Genomic DNA, 21277 nt, shown 5'->3' on the forward strand with positions numbered 1-21277 from the left:
ACGGGTTCAATTGGCCAAATGCTTTCCAATTGCGTTATGTCAACTGAATGAAGAGACGGATACCTTTCGATACATCAATGAACAGCATGCAATTCGCATTCTGGCACCAACCATTTGCAAACGCAAATCGTAATGATGTTGTAACAATAATGCGGCAAATCCCATCCAAATGACTAAATTACCCAGCCAGTAGACGTCATTCCAAACGTGATTGAAAAATATGTAAAATTCAGCACATCGCTCGCGGACATGCCGAAAATGATCCGGTTTTTCACGTTGCAAATTGTCCGCCGGTGTATAATTTTCAGTCGAGTCTTTGGTCACATCATCTAGCAGATTCGTTTTGAATAGAACGATTGAATAGAACGTGTTTGAATCAAATGCAAATAATTGTTTGCACTACGAATATTTCGCTCGATCACTGAAGTATTGAACTGATTCGGAGAGTGATCATTGATTGAATCATTTGAAATGTTTTGAACCGCATTCTCCGAAACGATTGGCTTCTGGAATTGTATAAGCAATTGAGCAAGCACCAACGGAAGAATGCATCTGAATCGAGATAAAAATGTTTTAAACTACAAATTGAATTTTAAAAAAAAACATTTATTTACCTGATCAATATAAATGCAAGGCATTCAATCCCATCAACAATAAAATGTGGCACAAACATTCGATACATTGCATTTCGCAAACGTGGCTTACGCTTACGTCTCGAAGCACGCTCCACTTCCCTCTCCCATTCTCTGTTTGCGGGAGAGAGAAAAAATGTCACAAAAATAAATTATTTCTAAACATTTCAATGTCACACAAACAACCGAATATTGATTAAATCAATCAAACTAGGTGAAGAAATGCGTAGTTGTGATGCATAAAAAAAGAGTAAAAACGCGAAAATCTCATTGAACATTGATGGCAGTTTTACCTTTCCAACTCGTCGCCGAGCGATTCGGATTCGTCTTTCTCCAGACATTGTGTGAGATCGTCAGTGTTTAAGCCCTTTCGTGTACCTTTCCAAAACAGCGGTATAACCCATAGAAAAAATAGCTGTGATAAGGGATTTGCTCCCTTCCGTGGATTTGACTTTTCTGGTTTTCTACTGGAATCCATTTTATACACATTACCTTATTTGTTGGCCGTACTGAATTGAAAACCGAAAAAAAAGCAATTTTAAACACTGTCCGATTTACAATGATCACCATATAGCAATGAAAATTAATCAGGTCGCAACTTTAACCTAATCCAAGTGCGGATTAGACGATTTCGAACAAAAGCCATTGTTACAGCATTATTTAACCGAATCGATTGTGTAAAAGCACCTACTTTTCGCTGACGTTGAAACAAACAATTCGGGGAAATACGTGTCCCGTTCCGTTTAGTTATCTGTCTGGCGTCTCAGATAAATTCGAATACAATCTATATTCATTCATTTATTTATGATCTAATACAGATCACAGATGTAACACCTCTTCCAAAAATTGCTTGTTTTATTTGCGTCAAAAATGGGCAAAAGTGGCACACGTGATTGATAAGAATCGCCGCCAAATGACATTGTCATTGAAATTAATTTTGATAACAACGATATCGAAAATACACTTCAATGTTTTTAATTAACTCATTGTTTTTTTGTTTGATTCCTTCTTTATAAGGAATTCATGCTTCATCATTACCATGACTAAACAAACAAATACACGATCTGGACAGGTTTCTATGCGGCAATAAATCACACAGTGATGAGTAATTACTTCATCATAATTGCTTATCAATAAAAAAAAAACCGACTGAATTGTCTTGTGAGTATCTTCCACGAAAAATACTACAAGCAGAATTATACGCCGTTTCGTTTTGATTGAACAAATTGACGTTATCTTGAGTTGTGCGGAGATAAACAAGAACTGTATACATTTGTATTTTTTGCATGCGTTTGTGAATGTGCGCAAAATTGTTACTGTGCGTACACTGTTTACGTCTAACTCCGCATAAGTTCAGAGTTGAATCACTTAGGTGGTTCATGTTATGGTTGAACCATTATCACTGATCAACAAAAAGTAGTAGCGAAATCCACGATTCATCGATTTGTTTACGTCAAAATTCCCATTTCGATTTTGTGTGCTCTGTAAATTTCGTAAAGAGCGGCACAATATCACTTGATCATTTGATATCACATTGCAAATTGAAGGTCATAAATTGAGGTCATAAAACTTTGAGTGATCTGAATTAAATTAACAAAAACGAATCCAATGCACTTACGAAACTATCCCACTTGTAAAGTTAATGGACAAATAAATTTGTAAAATAAATAAAAATCAACTATAAATATTTGCTTTAAAAAATGCGCTAAATAATTGAATTTGTCTATCAACGTCTGCGTAACAAGCTTTTTTCACATTTCTTTAAGATTCCGATAACTTTCTATGCCGAAATGAAAAATGACTTTAAAAAAACAGAGTGCATGCGTAACTTACTTAGCCGGTTTATTCGACAAAAGCACACTGTCGACTGAAGCAAGTACTTTGCGTTTGTAAGCTCCAATGTCAAGTGTTCGCACTAGTAACACAAACTGCTAAAATCCAGTTCCAAATCGCTATATACAACTTCTATGCAACAAAAACTTTCGTTGCTAATCGGTTGCAAATATTGATAAGTCACTGGAATAGCGCACTTGGGCGGAGCCTAAAAAGCTCTTATGCCACATCTTTGGAGTAGCATTAGTTGTTCCCGGGAACATAATTGCCACATGATTAGTTCCATGCCATTGAAATGTCACACATTTGCCACTAATCGCGATATCGGTGTTGCGGTGCGATGTTTGCGTCTTCACTACGTTTTTTTTTTTGATGAGACACGTTCGCTTGCTATGCAACGTATATTCCCAATGCGGCCCAAAGTATCGTACGTTTAATACTGATCTGATGCGGCTCAGCAACCGCCAGAAAATGGATCCGTTTCTTATCTCAATGTTGATTCAATTTTTTTTTCGATGTTTGTAATAAAACAAACCTAAAAATATATTTTTGTCATTCAAAAGTTCCAAAGCAAATTCAGATTATTTTTATTTTCGAAAAAAATCGATTTATTACTTCGAAAAATTCATATTACATTTTTCCTAAAATTCATTCTTCCTAAATTGCTTAAAAACGATTAAAATTTCAAGCAAATGCGTATTGATGGCAATGAAATATTATATGCGTATTATTGTAATAGAGATTTTATTTCATGTAAAAATAAATAAATTGAAAAAATTCATAATTCACGTCAGGACAAACAATACATGACTGAAATTTGTTTTGAATGAAAGAGACTTGAAATGGGGAAAAGAAACAAGTAGATTGGCTTCAGATAGACTAGCTTGGAGGAGAATTGTTTAATCTTGGAATACTGATTTAAAAACGACCAGACACAGAAAGGTATTAATGGTTACTAAATGTTTATTGTTGTTATCACATCACGACAATGTACTCATTTTTAAATAAAGAAAATGTATTGCTTTCTTCAATGCAAGAAAGAATTATGCGGTGGAACAGAAAATGACTCTGAATTCGAGTGAAAAAAATAAAATAGATATATGTATGATAATTAAGAGACAAATTAGAACGTTAAATGAATGGGTGATGATGATGAGTGACTGGAAAATGAAAAGTGTTGAATAATACAATGAAAGATCCGCGATTGCTATCATTCAGCTTGGAAATAATATTCTTAGAATATACTTATTACAGAGGCATAAATTTTTTTCAAGATCGGCTCTCTCTATTTTATTCGTTTTGGTCATTACCTTTCTATTCTTTTTGTTCAATGTTCAATGTTAATCTCGGTTCATCTTATATATCAATTATTTTCATTCGATGTTATTTTTAAATTAGTCAATTTAATATATTTCAATTCCATAGATAACTGAAAAGTATCTTGCTTTGAATAATCAAAAATATAACGGTTCAAATGAAGAAAGTGAATTAAAGCTCTCGAAAGCTCAATTAAAATGAAAACAAAGTGATTGATCAATTGAAAGGTTTGTCGCAATAAATTATTGCGGCTGTCTTAGTAAACTTAGTAGTAACTATAATAGCCTCGTAACATTGATCTAGTCCTCGCGCTGCCACCACTTATATAACGTTGCCGTGGATTTCGATTGAATTGATGTGTTTTAATCTTTTTGACTTTACCGATTATTTGGAAAATTTCATTGGATTCTTCGGCTGTGAAAAATCCGTCATATTCACTGTGAATTTTAGCGAATTCTTCGACAGTCATCGAACTGAATCGGATATGTTTGATAGCCGTGTCTAAATTAGCACGCAAATTTTTCATATCTTCACTATCTATTCCTTCTTGTCTGCATTTTGATTTGGCCCATGCGATGCAGGCATCGTATACTTCGGTCTCTTTGCAGTCCATCGTGTCCAGTTTCAATATGTGAATAAGCAAATCGAGATCACAGTTGATAAAGTCCCCACTCGCAAACACTTTCTTAGTATTAGCGCTGATTTGTGGTTCACAATGATCCTTTAGCTTTTTGATATCATACAAAATTGCCAATCGATAAGCCCAGCACAAGTTGTACACAAACACCACTGCCATAAGGAAATCAATACAATCGGTAACAATAACATCGACGAGCGATTGTTTCGCCAAATTTAAGACTCCCTCGATATTTTCCATAGTCAAAACCATTTTTCCCAAATAGAAAAACTGTATAAACTCATTGACCGCCGCTGCTGATACGTCTTTTACGTGAATTTCACTTTCAACCGGTTGAACATCGTAGAACTGAGCCTTATATTTTGGACTAATTGCGGCTAAAACACATCGATGCGCACGAATTGACTCCGAACCCACGATAAAAGTCACATCTCCAGTTTCATTTCTTTGCGAATAAAGCGCTTTCATCGTCTCATTTGGGTTTGACATCTTCGAAGATTTTAATTTATTTAATTTTTTTGGAAATAAATTGTTCAAATCACTGTTGTTGTTTTGAAAAATTGAATGTGAATTGATTTTAAACTTCCTAACGATCTACAAGAACCAAGCATGGAATGACAACTAATTCCCAAAAAATTCACCTGACTACGGCTGTTAAATACCAATTCTGGCCGTTAGATGTAATTTTTCCTTACCAAAAAAAGCAATTAGGAAATAGAGAATTGGTAGGCTTCTCTAGTGACAGATTTGATAAATCTCAACATCCACTAATGATTAGTGTGACAACAGCCTTTGTCGTTAGTTGCCCCTATTGATGGAGTTTCATTTCGTTCAATGGACTTTTCTTGTTATGTTATTTTATAAGTTATTTCATGTATTGGCAGTTACACTTTGAATAAAAACAGAAATATTGTCGTTACAGTTCGTTCGTTCCTTCGATTTTTAAAAATTGTTTATTGAAAATTATGGCTGACCATATTTTATTGTAACTAACAACAACAGAAAAAAGAAAAAACAATTTCTTAGTGAAATTGGAGTGCTATCTTTTGTACTTAAAATATAAAATGTATATTTTTACGATATATGTCTTCATTGCAGTTGCTGTCATGCTAGCTGTCAACAGAGCCGCAAAATCACCATTGTCTGCAATATTACCAAAGAGTCACAGTATTTAGGAAAATCTGAAATATCTCGTATGATGAATATGATTGTTTTTGTCATTAAAAACGGAACGTTCTCCGCCTAGCTCTATGTATTCTAGTCCTCGCACAGTCTTTATCACTTTGTCGTGATGTTCGGTTGAATCGTCGCGTTTTAATATTCTTGACTCCACGAATTATCTGGTAAATTTCTTTTGATTCTTCAGCCGTGAAAAACCCTCCATACTTGCTATGAATTTCATCAAATTCTTCGGCAGTTATCGATCTGAATCGGATATGTTTGATTGCCATGATTAGTTTTGCACGCAAATTTCCTATATCCTCACTATCCATGTCTTCTTGTCTACATTTTGATTTCGCCCATGCGATGCAGGCATCAAATACTTCGGTCTCTTTGCAGTCCATCGTATCCAGTTTCAATATATGAATAAGCAAATCGTGATCACAGTTGATGAAGTCCTCACTCGCAAACACTTTCTTAGTATCGGCGCTGATTTGTGGTTCACAATGATCCTTTAGCTTTTTGATATCATACAAAATTGCCAATCCATAAGCCCAGCACAAGTTATCCACATTCACCACTTCCATGAGGAAATCAATACATTCGGTAACAAAGGCGTCGACGAGCGATTGCTTGGCCAAATTTAAGACTCCCTCGATATTTTTCGTATTCAAAATCACTTTTTTCAAATAGAAAAACTGTAAAAACTCATTGAAAGCGGCTGCCGATACGTCGGCCACGTGAATTTCACCTTCATCTGGATGACCACCGTAGAACTGAGCCTTGTATTTTGGACTAATTGCAGCTAAAACACATCGATGCGCACGAATTGACTCCGATTCAACGATGAACGTCACATCTCCAGTTTCATCTCTATCCGAATAGAGTGCCACCATCGTTTCTTTAACGACTTTATTGTCACGAATTGATGATGTTTTACCATTTGAATTTGACATCTTCGATGACTTTAATATCAATTTATTGATTTATTTTTTTTGTAAGAATGAATGTTTCTTCACTTTCTACAGACGGGATGTCGAACAGAAGATGAAATATTTTGCTCAAAATGATTTTTTGAACCACTTTTTTGAAAATCAACCGTCAATAAATTTAGATTTTCTTAAAAATATATGGAAACTTGATGAAAATGAAGCAAAAATCGTTAAAAATTCAAGCAATAACCTGCAAGAGCCAAGCACGGAGTGATAACTAATTCAAAAAATGCATCTGACTATATCTGTTAAATGTTTTTCTTACCAAAAAAAAAAACAATTACGAAATAAGGAAGCGCACCAAAGTGAAAGATACGATACATCTCATTAGTCACTAATGATTAGTGTGGCAACAGAAAGGTTGACGTTGGATGCCCCTATTGATGGAGTTTCATTTTGTTTGATGGACTTTTCTCGTTATGTCATGTCGTTTTATCACAGCCGGCGACAGCGGGCGCGAGTGACGAAAGCACCTCTGTGCTGAAAGTCGAACTCGCCTATATATACACGCAATTTCGAACTTTTTTTTTCTAAGAGGCCTAAGTTATATACTGACGGTTACTGAAGTCTGAATAAGGACAGAAATATTGTCGTAGCATTTCGTTTGTTTGATTACTTGTTTAAACTTATCCTCTTAAACCATCTCAATAAAACATATTAAGTGAGGATGGTCTAGCAATCAGACTTCGTTTAACGCTTGGCCAAGCCATGATCAAATTTTTTTAGCATGCAGTTTGATAGTTCAAATTAGTTAATCATATTATTTTAATTTGTACTGAACAACTGTTCAACTACATACAATCTATAGTCTTGAAATATATGTTTAAGAGTTACTATTATGGAGTTTATTTCAACTAAGATTGACCTGTAAAATTCTTGGTTTTTGTATCAATACTTAAATAATTGATAAAGGCTTAACATGATTGAGGAGATATTAGTAGATTGTTATCTGGGGAAAGAATTTATAACCATTTAAAAATCACACAGATAAAGAAACGATAACGATGGCACAGAGATAAGCGTCCACAATGCTAATGAATTGATGACAATAGATCATACAGTGATACAGTGAATAGTGAAAAAATCCAAAACTTTTTGGTTTGGTCAAAAAAAGGAATACATTTTTATTGGTTTTGAATATGGCATACAATATACTCTTGTCAAATTCATTAGTTGAATATTTTCTACATTTATTTCGGTCGTTTCTACATTTATTGAAGAAAAATATTTAAAAAATAGCAAAATGTGCGGGCACAAAATATTTTATCTGTATTGATTGAAGAGAAAAATTAATGATTCATTGCAAATCAAGTAACCGACGGCGCGTCATAGCGATCTGTTCCCTAACAAATGGTATATTAACGCTTTGATTTGTCATTATAGGCGCACTATTTTTTGATTGCGCTTGTAAATGTCCCTGTTGAACTGGAGCTGTTTTAACTTGATCATTATGCAAAGGTTTTTTTGTTTGATTCCGTGGCGTTTGATTAAATCGTTGTGATTTATAGCCTTTTAATTTACCAATCATATAGAAAATTTCACAGGATTCATCAGCCGTAAAAAACCCTTTGTACTTGCTATGAATCTCAGCAAATTCTTCGGCAGTCATTGAACTGAATCGGATATGGGTTATTGCATCGAACAATGTGGCATGCAGGTGTTCCATATCTCCACTATCCATATCTTCTTGTCTGACTATTGATTTGGCCCATGCGATACAGGCATCGAATACTTCGGTCTCTTTGCAGTCCATCGTATCCAGTTTCAAAATGTGAATGAGCAAATCATGATCGCAGTTGATGAAGTCCTCACTCGCAAACACTTTCTTGGTATTGGCGCTGATTTGTGGTTCACAATGATCCTTTAGCTTTTTGATATCATACGAAATTGCCAATCGATAAGCCCAGCACAAGTTATCCACATTCACCACTTCCATGAGGAAATCAATACATTCGGTAACAAAGGCGTCGACGAGCGATTGCTTAGCCAAATTCAACACTCCCTCGATATTTTTTGTATTTAAATCTACTCTGTTCAAATAAAAAAACTGTAGAAACTCGTTGAACGCGGCTGCTGATACGTCGTTCACATGAATTTCACCTTTGTCCGCATGGGCACCGTAGAACTGAGCCTTGTATTTTGGACTGATTGCTGCCAAAATATTCCGATGCGCACGAATTGACTCCGATTCAACGACGAACGTCACATCTCCAGTCTCATTTTTTTGCGAATAGAGCACATTCATCGTCTCATTAACCACTTTATTGTCACGAATTAATGATGTTTTTCCATTTGAGGTTGACATCTTTGAAGATTTCAATTAAATTATGTTTTAATTGACCGTTGTAACCTCGATTAAATCACTGTCGTTTCTGTGTGGATTGAATGTAAATGGCTTTTACACTTCCTATAGACGGATTGTCGAATAGAAGACAAATAATTTGGCTGAAAATGATTTTTCAACGACGTTATTTCTTCTTTATCTAAATCAACCAGTCAGTAAATGAAGAATTTGTTGGAAAAAATGGAAACTTGTTGAAAATGAACCAAAATAACTCCGTATCGTTAAAATGCAGAAAAAATTGTTTTGAATTCAAGCAACGATCTGCAAGAGTCAAGCACGGAATGATAAGTAATTCGAAAAATGCAGCTGACGGCTGTTAAATTGCAACTCTGGTTGTTGTATGTATCTTTTTCTTACCAAAACAAGCAATTAGGAAATAAATAAGCGCACCAAAGTCTGTGATACATCTCCTTATGTCACTTATGATTAGTGTGACAATAGCAAGGTTGGTGTTGGTTATCCCTATTGATAAAGTTTCATTTCGTTCGATGGACTTTTCTCGTTATTTTATTTCATTTTTATATTATGAATTATTTTATGCGTTAAATAGCTATTAAATGCAAGATTTGCAGTTATAAACAGTTAAAAGGCAGGAAAATATTCTACTGAAATAAATCACTCAAAAATTTAGAGTTTCGGTTTAAATCAAAGAAAAAATGAATAAAATTACATTGATCACCTTTTTTCTGGGATTTTTTTTTTCTGAACAAATTTATTTCACAACTGAAAAGTCAAGTACATGTTGAAAGTTATTTTATAGAATGCTTCATTAAGCATATTTTAAAGATCAAAAATGAGTGCTAATAGACGTTGGATCAAATCTGATTTTTCCCAAGAGTAGAGTCAGATTCTCGAAAAATAGTTAGCATCTCAATCTGCAAGCGAATGCACCAAAAGTAATCCATCCATCGAGCCTCCACACTAGAACCACGAGTAAATGAAATGAATTCGTTTGATCATTCCGTGTGAGACTTTGCGTCGATGATCGTTGCTATTGGGTGGATTAACGATTGGATTATGTAGATAAAAGCTCACAGTGATGGTTTTGCCAAAGAATCGGTTAATTTTGTAATCTCGAATGTCGAGAAAATCGTTATACATGAAATTCACTTTCTCGGGCATTTTCAATCGAATTTCGTAAGTGAATCCGGGATGCAGTGGAACTTTGGCTAGAACCTTGACTCGAGTTTCGTGTGTCGAATTGAGTATAGCGCGTGAAACGAAAACCACTTCAGCCGGAGCGTCATTGCCCAAAGTATGATTGGCTATTTTCACGAATTTTATTCTAACCGGCACATTATGAACAGGCTTTTCATCGACTGGATCGTATAAAAAGACTTTTGCAATATCAAATTTACGCATCCAAACGGGTCGATCGACGCTGAATGCCGTTTTGTCCACGGGCAACAGGAAATAACCGGCTGAATCGTGATTTGGAGCAAATCGATCAATTTCAATTGAACGTCTTGGATTCAACCCAAATCTTTCGTTCATCTGCGTTGCACCCAAATCACAGCACAACACCAACACCGCCGACAGTAAACACCATTTTAACTGCGTCATTTCGTATTTGTCGTCTGAGTTTCTTTGTTTTCACACTTTCACTTGGAGAGTGAAAGACACCGTTATTGTTACATTTTTGTTACTAAACGATGATACGTAAATAATTCGCTTTTATATAGCGGCCATCAAGAGCGATGCGATAAGCTATCGATTTATCAACACTTGAAATATTTGAACAAAGCACAAGTGACAATGGTTTGGCAACCAACATGACGACCATTATCTCGACATTTTTTTCCGTTCCAGTGAATGAGGCGATGAGGTCAAGTAGTTCAGTATGATTGCAGTTAGCTGCGTAGTTTCAAGGTGATAGCTTTTTTTTGTCCAACTTTTTATTACTTTAGACAAAGTCAAGACTTTTTCCAGCTCAAACGTTCATTTTATTATTATTTATTTCAATTTAAGTTTGATTTTCGAATAAATCAAATGATCAATTCATAAAGTTTATCACCTAATTTGTCACTCAAATTGTTTTAAATCAATCCAAATCAATATAATCTCTAATAAATTGAGCTCAATTTCTAGCATTTTTAGTGAATCAAATGAAGTCGCTTGACAATTCCCTGTGAACGTTCATGATTTTCCGGCAGATTCAAAATCACTTAATACTGATCAAGAGCCACATGTATGCTGTTGTGGAATAGTGTCCATTGAAATTTTCTGATCTTCAAGATATTCATTGTAGAAATGGTACAATGCACCAGGTACATATTATTCGGTATTTCTTATTGAATCTCCTACACAAATCTAGGTTGCAAAGGCGTTTTTATTATCGATGTTGGCATTTGGCTTCATGCTTTGTGGTAAGTACTGTTTTCAGGAATGTTTGATCAATCGATGAATCGTATAAATACAATTTTAGGATGTCAAATTGCTGCAACCATTCACAGAAATTGATCGATTGATAAGAGGCTAGGGGGAAAGATCGACACAAATTCAAAGATAACATGGAAATATTGCCAATGCCTAACAAAACGTGCAAATGCGTACAAATACGACAAACGAATTCTAGAAGATGTATGCGTATTTGCCATTCTTATTCGTGCTCAGCAAGCACTGTTCACTACGAACGAGACGAAGCAACATGAAAACAACAACAATAACATAGAGGATCGCTATGCAAATACTTACAAATGGACGTGAATACGGCAAATACGTCAAGTCGTTCTTTCCCCCTAGGTAAGAGGTAATGGTTTCAAAATGGCCATCGATATATGAAAAGTTGATCGTTGATCATGTCGTTGATTGATTTCATAGTGGAACTTGAATGAAAAAAAAATCATAAACGAAAATCACACTGCACTCTCTGTTTGTGTGTAGTCGATGTAGCATCAACGCACGCCACTTATACAGTGACTTGCGTCGTCGATATGCTCGGATATATCCGCAGTTACGAAATACTGAGATGCTGAGCCATCGGTAAACGTATGTTTGTAATAAATAATAAATAGTAAATAATATCTTATTTATTTGTCCAAATGTTTATAGAAAATAATGTGAATGACAAAAAGAATGATTTTCAAACAACGAGAATCAATTCAAGAGTATAACTATATTGAACTAACTCAAGAGCGATAAAAATGAATAAACACAGTCGTCAATCGGCACAAAATCAGGGCATTTGTTTTGAGTTTGACTACAAATCGACGCATCTCCTTTGGAACCGCCTTATCTATCACGGTGTGCTAAGACCCAAATATCAAGCGCTTTGTGAACTTCACAATGCAATGATAAGCCTGGACAGAGAGAACAATAAATTAGACAAAGAAAAATCAATCAAACAAAGACATCAATAACTCTAAATCAAACGCAGACATCAGTCGAATTACGACCGAAATATTGGTGGAAAGTTTTCATTAGAAACCAACTCATTCATCGTCTTAAATGAAGAAATGCATCGAATCGATACAAAAACATCGATAGATCGTAAGTTTCGATTCGAAATAAAGGCATAAATTGATCGAAAAGAAGACACCAACCGATGAAATTTTATAATTTGAAGAATATTGACCTAATTTTTTAGCACGATTCATTTACAAAAGCTTAAAGTCCACCACCTTTTGTCGATTATTGGAACTAAAATTTGGCCTGGTTACAATTTGTAACTTACAAACACTTTTTGTCAAAAAGAAACTTTACCAAAGCTTTTTCATGGAGGCAATTTTTGATCGAATTCAATTGCATGAACATTTTTATACTTTGTATCGAATGGGCTGATTGGCAATCAGTGATTACTCCAAGTCATATGTTGTGGATGGTCATGAAAATGTTCAGCATTTTTCGCAGAAAAAAGTTGAAGAGAAATTTTTTAAGGCATTTTGTCTGGCTTTATTTGACTCTATCATTGTAAATCATCAAAATCGGCTGACAATTTTTCTTCGTTTTAATGAGATAACAAAATGATTTCTATATTTTATTTCATTTTCATAACAAATTTACGTTCAATTTGATTGAAAAATGTAAAAAAATAGTTTTTTCTTCTCTTTGGCCAATTTCGAATTTAAAATTTTTCATTTGTGCGACACAAGTGCGCTTTTATTTAAACATAACATATTTCAGATGAAGCCGTTTGACCATTCCATGTGAGAGTTTGCGGTTGTTGTCGCCTTTAGATGGTGGTTTGGTATCCGGGTTGACTTGATAAAAACGTACGAAAATATTATCGTAAATGAATCTCCAAATGCTGAACTCTTTGATATCTAAGTATTCATTGTACATCAGTTGTTTGCCTTGTGGAATTTCCAAGTGAATTTCATAAGTGTAGCCTGGTTCCAGCGAGATTCCTCTATCGGATTGTTTTGTATAGACTCGAGCTTCGTGCGTTGAATTGAGAATGGTTTCACCTTTGAAAATTTCTTTTCCGTGCACGTTTTCCAAAATTTCGACGATTCTAAATTTGACGGTGACATTGTCCGAGACAATTTCTTTGATCGGGTCGTAGACGTAGATTTTTGACACATCAAATTGCTGTAGCCAAACTTCATGGCTGACTGAAAAGGCGGTTTTGTCGACTGGTAACACATAATAACCTGACGATGGGTACTGCGACTCTGAACGGTCAAGGATCCATGTTCGGAAACTTTTCCAAGTTCTTCCGGATGTTTCATCGGAACCGCCAGACACCAACACCACAGCGGAGAATAAACACACAAGTTTTAATTGCATCTTTTTCGCTTTGTTTACTTTTCCACAAGACAAGTTGCTTCAAATTGAAACTTGATTCGATTGAAGAAATCACGGGGATTATATAGCAGTTGGAGAGTGCAATTTTGATTGAGTTATCAAAATCATGACACTTGATTTTATTTTTAAAGTGGATGACTGAAGATTTGGAATTTTTCGAAGATTATAACAAATATTGTCTGATTCAAACCAGAAGAATTATGGAAAATTAATTGAAAGTTTTCGAGATTCTTCGAATCAACCAAAAACAATAGCAAATTTCAACGGGATTCCAAGTGGTTTACCATTAGATTGAATGATAATGCGATTATTATTTTGCGTTGCAAATCTGCCACAGTACCATAGCAGCAATGATTGAGATATTTTGAATGGAAAAAAACCCAATGTTTACATTATAGTTGCTTCTCAGATATTTACCGTGATGAACTTAATGAAACGAAATCAAAAGCTCATCAATGAATATTGTAGGTACATTTTTAGGCACGAATTTTGAACAATTATCAAGATCAAGTCACTGAAATCTGCTGTCTATTCTCAATTTCATTAAAAAAATTGAATTTGTTTGTTTTAAAAAATGTCTTCATGCCTTTTTTTGTTGAAAATCCGTAAATGCGTTTCCGTTCGAAACAAAACATATCTCGAATAAATCTCACATTTGAACGTTTGATTCCTTCAGAAGTGTTTTGGTCTTTATATAGCGAAAAATGGAAAAAAAATAATATTTTGATCGTCTTATCGATTCAACTTCATAACAATTGACTTATTTTTAAAGTGAATTATTGGTGATTTCGAGTTTTGAAGTTTCCTGGAATTTTCTTATCTTTGTTGAGTACTAACTGGCACAAACAAGGTGAGTAAGGCCAGAGCCATTTCTAGCTTCGCTGGCGCCCTGGTTCAAAATCCGTTGGCGCCCTTTCAAACTGGAATTTTTAAAAGTGTGTGAAAAAATCTCAAAAATGATACATTTGATCCAAGTTTATTTGAAAAGCAACAAAAAAATGATACATTAAAATGACTTAAAGAAATGTCTTTTTTCTCGCTTTTGAAGTGGCAAATTCTTCAATCACGTCGTCATATTGAATCGAATTTGCTACATCGCTTTCTATCGATATGATTGCCAGATGATTGAGCCTGTCTTGACCTATTGCATTTCTGAGATAAGTTTTAGTTAACTTTAGCTTTGAAAACGATCGCTCTCCCGTTGAAACAGAAACTGGGATCGTCAGCAGAATGCGAAGCGCAATAACAGCATTTGGAACTAAGTTTTCCATTTTTCGCTTCTGAATTGAATTCAGTATATCGATTGCGTGAATAATATTATCCTGATTAACCAAACTTGAAACCAATGAAAGTTCTACAAATAAATCGTCACCATCGATATCGGATTTTCCATCATGAGTTAAAGCAATTTCTAGTTTCTTGCATGATTTCTGCAAACTACCGTTGTTTCGGTTTGCTTCATAGTTTTCAAAATCATAAAGAAACGAGAATAATTCGCTGTGTTGCTTTAGTGCTTTGAAACGATCAGTGACTGAATCAGTTGCGGATTCAATGATTGGTAAGAAAACTTTTGTTTCAAATTCCTCTGCATTTGTAACAGTTGTTCTAGCCGCTCGACGTTTTTGATGATCAAATTCAACTTCAATCGAAATGCGTTCGCAAATTTCCGTTGCTTCATTGAGAACCTTTTCGCAGCCATTTTCTTTATAACTTTCAAGAAAATTCATCACACTTTCAAGAGATGTCAGAGCCGTTTGAACATTTGACTGAATTGTTTGTAATGCTTTGGACGCTATGTTTGTGTGGCTCATTTTGGCAGAGAAAAATAAAGACTCGAATTTATTTGAATTTTAAATGAATAATTTTTGAACGAAATTTGTTAATGCATAGAGTCGACACATTCAATAACCATATTTTTTCTTGCGTATGCACAAATGATTCGCCGAGAATAAAAACATCGTACTGAATTGGTCGCTGTATTGAATGCAACACATAGTTTTTTCTACATAGAGTTCAATAGCTCCGTATGAAAAAAAAACTGGGTTTCGTTTTGTTTAGCATTTTTTTTCGGACACTGTTTTAATTGCCACTTGTTCGAATCAAAACTCATACCATTAAACTTTATCGAGCGCTCTTTTAAATGCATTCGTCTTCTCAGTTTGAAACTCAACGGCACCGAAAAAGGCAGGGGCGACGAAAACAATCAATAAAGCGATTCTTTATTTTAAAATAAATAATTGCTTCCCATTGACGCCCTTGAATATTTTTCGGCGCCCTTGTGTTCCAAATTTGAATGAAAAACGGCGCTCGAGCGCCTTCGGCGCTCTCACGCTTCATTCAAGAACATTGAAAATTTTTAATTTATAGAAAAAGCGCTCGAGCGCCTTCGGCGCTCTCGCGCAACTTTCAGAAAATTTTCAAGTCGGAGCGCCCACGAGCGCCTAGGGCACTCGTGCGCCCTGGTTCTTTGAACCACTTGAACCCCCGCTAGAAATGGCTCTGAGTAAGGCTAACGATTGGGAATGATCAATGATCATAGAGAAATTTCAAAGTTTTTTTTTATAGAAAATCAAGTTCAAACCATTTTAATCCGTTTGACCAATGAACCCAAACTCGTTTCCCTGTAAACAATCATTCTAAATCATCAAAATCTGTTGAGTGCTGACAAATTTTTTTTATTTCATTTTCATTACAATTTTACGTTAAAACTTTAAATTTGTTTGAGAAAAATCCAAAAATTTGCTTTTTTGTCTTTTAACCCATTTTGAGTTCATTTTTTTCGACAATTGACTCCAAATATGGAAAACACCGCCCAAAATTGATGTGAAAGCATTGAAGAGTTGAATGTGTTTCTATTTAAAACAAAGTATATTTCAAATGAAGTCGTTTGACCATTCCGTATGAGAGTTTGCGGTTTTTATCGTCTTCAGATGGTGGTTTGGTGTCCGGGTTGACTTGATAGAAACGCACATAAATATAATTGTGGAAGAATCGTCGGATTTTGAACTCTTTGATCTCCAAAAATTCATTGTACATCAGTTGTTTGCCTTGTGGAATTTCCAAGTGAATTTCATAAGTGTAGCCCGGTTTCAGCAAAATTCCTCTATCGGATTGATTTGTATAGACTCGAGCTTCGTGCGTTGAATTGAGAACGGTTTCACCTTTGAAAATTCCTTTTCCGTGCACGTTTTCCAAAATTTCGACGATTCTAAATTTGACGGTGACATTGTCGGAGACAATTTCTTTGACCGGGTCGTAGACGTAGATTTTTGACACATCAAATTGCTGTAGCCAAACTGGATGACTGACCGAAAAGGCGGTTTTGTCAACCGGTAATACATAATACCCTGGCGATGGGTACTGCGACTCTGAACGATCGAGAACTCTGGTTCGAGTCCAAGGAAAGTCCATTTTGAACGCTGCACTAGAACCGCAGCACATCAACACCACAGCGGAGAATAAACACACAAGATTTAATTGCATTTTTCGCTTTGTTTACTTTTCCACAAGACAAGTTGCTTCGAATAGAAACTTAATTCGATTGAAGAAATCACGGTTATTATATAGCAGTTGGAGAGTGCGATGTTGATTGAGCTATCAGAATTATGATGTTTACTTCATTTTATTTTTAAAGCCATGACTGAAAAGTTGTGATTATTCATAGATTTCCAAAATACATTTTTGTTATCTCCAATCAAGTGCATCAGACAAGGTGACCGTGGTTTTGGTTAATTGCAAGTGTTCGAGTTTCTGTGAATCATTCAGAACGAATGGTTTTTTTTTGCAAGAAGAGAATGCAAGTTGTTTACCTGTTTACCGTTTTATTTTGGTAATTGTACGATAAGAATATTGCGATAATTTTTGGTTACCTTATTTTGATTGCAAATTTGTAAATTCATTTTTTGTTTATTGCTTTTTTATAGGAATTTTGATTGAATGGTTTGTTTTGGTTTTAACTTTGAATAAATGTCTCATTAATTTCGCCTATGTTCGTTGTTCAACGTTGAATACTATTCAATGAATAGATACTTTATATGGATTTCAAATTATTCCGCTTCTTTTAATAAGTCACAAAATGAGCTAAAGATCTATTTCATCAATTCCATTACATTTACCTATGTTCTTCTTCTTAAGAATTCCAAATCTAATGTCCTCTGAAAATTTCCTTAACACAAAAAACAGAAAAGGCTCCTTCATCCAGAGAATAATTGAACTGCTGAGAATAAAAGGCTGACGATTGTGGGTTTTTCGCAAAAGCGGGATAAAAATCAGTCGCACGCAAAAGACACATTTCAAAAGGTTGCACGCAAGAGAGAAGTATATTGTTGTTGTAATCACGGCTTGAAAATTCGAAATGTGACAAAATAAAATGTTCCGTTTGCGTGCAACCTTTTGAAATGTCTCTTTTGCGTGCGACTGATTTTTATCCCGCTTTTGCGAAAAACCTGCAATCGTCAGCCTTTTATTCTCAGCAGTTCAATTGTGGCATTAGTTTCAAAAAGATGCTCAGAATTTCTCATTGAGAAAAAGCAGCTTTAAAATAACTTAAATTGTAAGAAAGTGAGGGGGAACAAAGAAAATGAAGAAGAAAAAAAAAGACATAGATGGAAAAAATTAACGAAAAAAGAAACAACAATTCAAAAATCGGTAATGTTTACCATTTATTATTCGACCTCGTTTATTCCACAGATTTTTTTTCATTATTCACTTTTTCGAAAGTTTATTTCATCAGTAAGATCGTTTGTATCTTTTTCATATTCAATTTGCACCTTGATCCATTTATGGATTTAATTTTGCATTTTATTAGATAACGAATTTAGACATTTTAACGGACAATAAAATTAACGGTAAATGTGAATTCTTGGTGAATTTTTGGCAGTGACATTATTTTGAAGTATATAAACTTGCTTAAATTCAAACGTTTTGATAGATAGTAGAAAAATAAAGAAAAAATATATTTTCGTTCTAAAAATGTCACCAATCAAAAGATGAGACTCTTCTTATTTAATTTAGGTCTTTTTGAGCACCGTCATTTTCGATCAACATTTCACATTACTTTTTTTTTACACATATTTTACACGTCACTCTGTACGTCTGTATAAAAGATTTATTTCAGATCCATTGGAATAGGGGAACTTAAAAATATAGCTATCTTTTCTACCATTCTATTGCTTAGTGTGAAATGTAATTCGAAAATATTAATTTTATTTTTCTGATTGTTCATATTAAAAATGTGTTCATTCCAATCAAGTTTTCAAGTCAATCTATGACGTCGTATTTTGTTACAACCGATTCTATGCCCATTAGACAGTCTGTCACGAAAAGTTTCTCTATAATAATAATCCTGCATCTAAGTCTAATCCAATCGACTAAATAACAAACAAGTTATCAAACCCATCGGTTGTACTATGCCTGATAATGGGAATTTAAATGAAATATCATCAATTCTAACATCAGATTTCAGTCCATAAACATCTTTGCAAGCGAAAAATGAGCTCGAATTTACATCAATGTAGCACCGATCAAGTGGTTTGATATCGATTGGTTTTCCAAAAAGGACCATCGTTTCGTTCCATGATCCCTTGTGTACTAGAGTTTTGGGATAGTTTTGCAAATGTACTTTTTCAAGCATCACATCAACTTTAAGTTCATTAATATCTTTAGAACCAAGTACAAACCCTTGTAGGCAAATACCTTGGTTACAGAAAAACAGAACAGAATCATTTCCTTTTAAATCAAATTCAATTTTGCCTACGGCAGTTCGATCGCATCTCAGATGTGGTTTCGATATCAGTTCATCGTTTGGTTTGACCGGCGTCGGTTCCGTTTGCTCACGTGGAATTTGATTGAATCGTTCCGATTTGAAATTTTTGAGTTTGCTAATTATGCAAAATATTTCACTGGATTCATCGGCAGTGAAAAATCCCTTGAATTTGTTATGAATAGCGGCAAATTCTTCGACGGTCATGGAGCTCCAGCGAATCTCTGGGATGGCTTTTCCCAACGCAGCACGTAGATTAACGCCTTTTTCGGTGTCAACATTCTTCTGTTTGCACATTGCCTTCGCCCATGCGATACAGCCATCGAATACTTCGGTCTCTTTACAGCACAGTGAATTCAACTTCAGAATTCGAATGAGCAGGTCTCGATCACATTTGATGAAATCCTTACCGGCGAACACTTTCTTTGCATTGGCACTGATTTCTTGTTCGCAATGATCTTTCAGCTGTTTGATATCGTGGAAGATTGCTATATGATAGGCCCAGCATAAGTTGTCCACAGTCACCACTTCAATCAGGAAATTGATGCATTCGGTAACAAAAGTATCGACGAGCGATTGCTTTGCCAAATTCAACACGGCTTCGATATTTTCCACGGTCAAAGCGATTTCATCAAAATAGAAAAACTGTAGAAACTCTTTGAAAGCCACTGCCGATACAACGTCCACGGAAATTTGAATTTTATCCGGATGGGCACCGTAGAATTGAGCCTTGTATTTTGGACTATGCGTCGCCAAAACACATCGATGGGCACGAATCAACTCTGATTCAACGATGAACGTAACATCACCAGTTTCATCTCTTTCCGAATGGAGTTTTTCCAATGTCTGCTTGACTAAAGGGTTCTTGCGAACATTCGGACATTTTCCGGGCTTTGAGTCCGATTGACCCATAATGATCTGGAAAGGATGAATGGTTTTGTTGAAAATTATGTTTTTAGCTTTTCCACACAAAAGACGTGCTTAGATAATTTGACATAGCTTCAGTTTGCTTTACCCTTTCTACGTTCAATTGCCGTATCGAATTAGTTCTAACTACCGAGGATAATGCTTCTGTGCTTGACTGGATCTCTTGAATTCAATGTTCATGTATTTTTGAGTGATGCGGCTGTAAATATCGAAAAAAATTAAAAATGACTTCGAAAAAATCGTTAAATCCAGCTAAAGTTCACAAAAATATCGATTCCGAATTATCAATTTAGAGTCGCAATTTCTGATCCAATGGATTGTTTCCATCAACTTGGTAAGGTGTTGAAGATTGATGCTATTGCATAATGAATATTCTGTGAACTGTCAAAATGTTCTGGGAATGACGAGAATAAGCTTTGTTTCTGTGATTACTGGAACTTTGTAGAATTTAAAAGTAAACCTACACAAAGAATAGTTTTTTTTTTCCTTTTCAACAATAGGATCGTTCAATAGATTAATCTTCTTTCTTCCTCTAAAAATTGCGAGTTTATTTCAAATTCGAACATTTGTTTTCTACTTCTCAATATCAAGTTGATATTGTCAACACAGAACCGGCATGTCATCACAACACATTAAATTTAGAGAACACGAAAGTAAAACCCCAACCAATGAAAAGAAAAGCATTAAAATTAAATTTAGACCAATGAATAAATATATATCAACAAACCGATTCGTGAAGAAATTTGTGTCTTTTTTTCGTTTGTTTCCTTTGAGAAATATGCGTATATTCGAAACGTTGAAGTGCAACCAGCTGACAATTGACAGAGGATCACTTTGACGTTTGTCGAGGGATACGAATTCCAGTCACATCAAAGTTTATTGGAATGTTTGTATCCCTATTGAAAAACCGGTCTTATTCAAGTTCAT

General features: G+C 34.9%; 6 protein-coding genes across 8 annotated transcripts in view; all 6 read right to left on the bottom strand.

Annotated features, from left to right (window-relative positions):
• Positions 1-198, bottom strand: part of LOC129568857 (probable multidrug resistance-associated protein lethal(2)03659) — a 5663-nt gene extending 5465 nt beyond the window's left edge. The window contains exon 1 of the mRNA XM_055447184.1: positions 64-198. Coding sequence (XP_055303159.1) covers positions 64-165 — 102 coding nt within the window. The 5' untranslated portion in view covers positions 166-198. The remainder of the gene's footprint in view (positions 1-63) is intronic.
• Positions 199-313: 115 nt separating this feature from the next.
• On the bottom strand, positions 314-2575 carry LOC129568858 (ATP-binding cassette sub-family C member 4-like). Of its 3 annotated transcripts, none has more exons than XM_055447185.1 (4): positions 2466-2575; positions 926-1141; positions 615-746; positions 314-552 (listed from the first exon to the last, which is right to left on the bottom strand). In XM_055447185.1, exons 2-4 carry the CDS (start codon positions 1108-1110, stop codon positions 330-332), a joined length of 540 nt encoding a protein of 179 aa, XP_055303160.1. In that variant the 5' UTR covers positions 1111-1141; positions 2466-2575; the 3' UTR covers positions 314-329. The 3 variants fall into 3 exon arrangements, with proteins under 3 accessions (XP_055303160.1, XP_055303161.1, XP_055303162.1); XM_055447186.1 differs by lacking the exon at positions 2466-2575 and adding an exon at positions 2251-2398; XM_055447187.1 differs by lacking the exon at positions 2466-2575 and adding an exon at positions 1324-1365.
• Positions 2576-4047: 1472 nt separating this feature from the next.
• On the bottom strand, positions 4048-4908 carry LOC129568882 (BTB/POZ domain-containing protein 2-like). Its single transcript, XM_055447210.1, has one exon. The coding sequence runs from the start codon at positions 4906-4908 to the stop codon at positions 4048-4050; it is 861 nt and encodes a 286-aa protein (XP_055303185.1).
• Positions 4909-5639: 731 nt separating this feature from the next.
• Positions 5640-6536, bottom strand: LOC129568884 (BTB/POZ domain-containing protein 3-like). Its single transcript, XM_055447211.1, has one exon. The coding sequence runs from the start codon at positions 6534-6536 to the stop codon at positions 5640-5642; it is 897 nt and encodes a 298-aa protein (XP_055303186.1).
• Positions 6537-7664: 1128 nt separating this feature from the next.
• On the bottom strand, positions 7665-10567 carry LOC129568904 (BTB/POZ domain-containing protein 3-like). Its single transcript, XM_055447243.1, has 2 exons — positions 9274-10567; positions 7665-9177 (listed from the first exon to the last, which is right to left on the bottom strand). The coding sequence occupies exon 2, from the start codon at positions 8875-8877 to the stop codon at positions 7870-7872; it is 1008 nt and encodes a 335-aa protein (XP_055303218.1). The 5' UTR covers positions 8878-9177; positions 9274-10567; the 3' UTR covers positions 7665-7869.
• A 7731-nt stretch (positions 10568-18298) lies between these two features.
• On the bottom strand, positions 18299-21189 carry LOC129568949 (BTB/POZ domain-containing protein 6-B-like). Its single transcript, XM_055447293.1, has 3 exons — positions 21078-21189; positions 20439-20549; positions 18299-20341 (listed from the first exon to the last, which is right to left on the bottom strand). The coding sequence occupies exon 3, from the start codon at positions 20333-20335 to the stop codon at positions 19019-19021; it is 1317 nt and encodes a 438-aa protein (XP_055303268.1). The 5' UTR covers positions 20336-20341; positions 20439-20549; positions 21078-21189; the 3' UTR covers positions 18299-19018.
• Positions 21190-21277: the final 88 nt, after the last annotated feature.

The sequence above is a fragment of the Sitodiplosis mosellana genome, unplaced genomic scaffold (assembly GCF_009176505.1).
Source record: "Sitodiplosis mosellana isolate CC-2019 unplaced genomic scaffold, AAFC_SMos_1.0 Smas_scaffold_27, whole genome shotgun sequence".
NCBI classification, from domain to species: domain Eukaryota; kingdom Metazoa; phylum Arthropoda; class Insecta; order Diptera; family Cecidomyiidae; genus Sitodiplosis; species Sitodiplosis mosellana.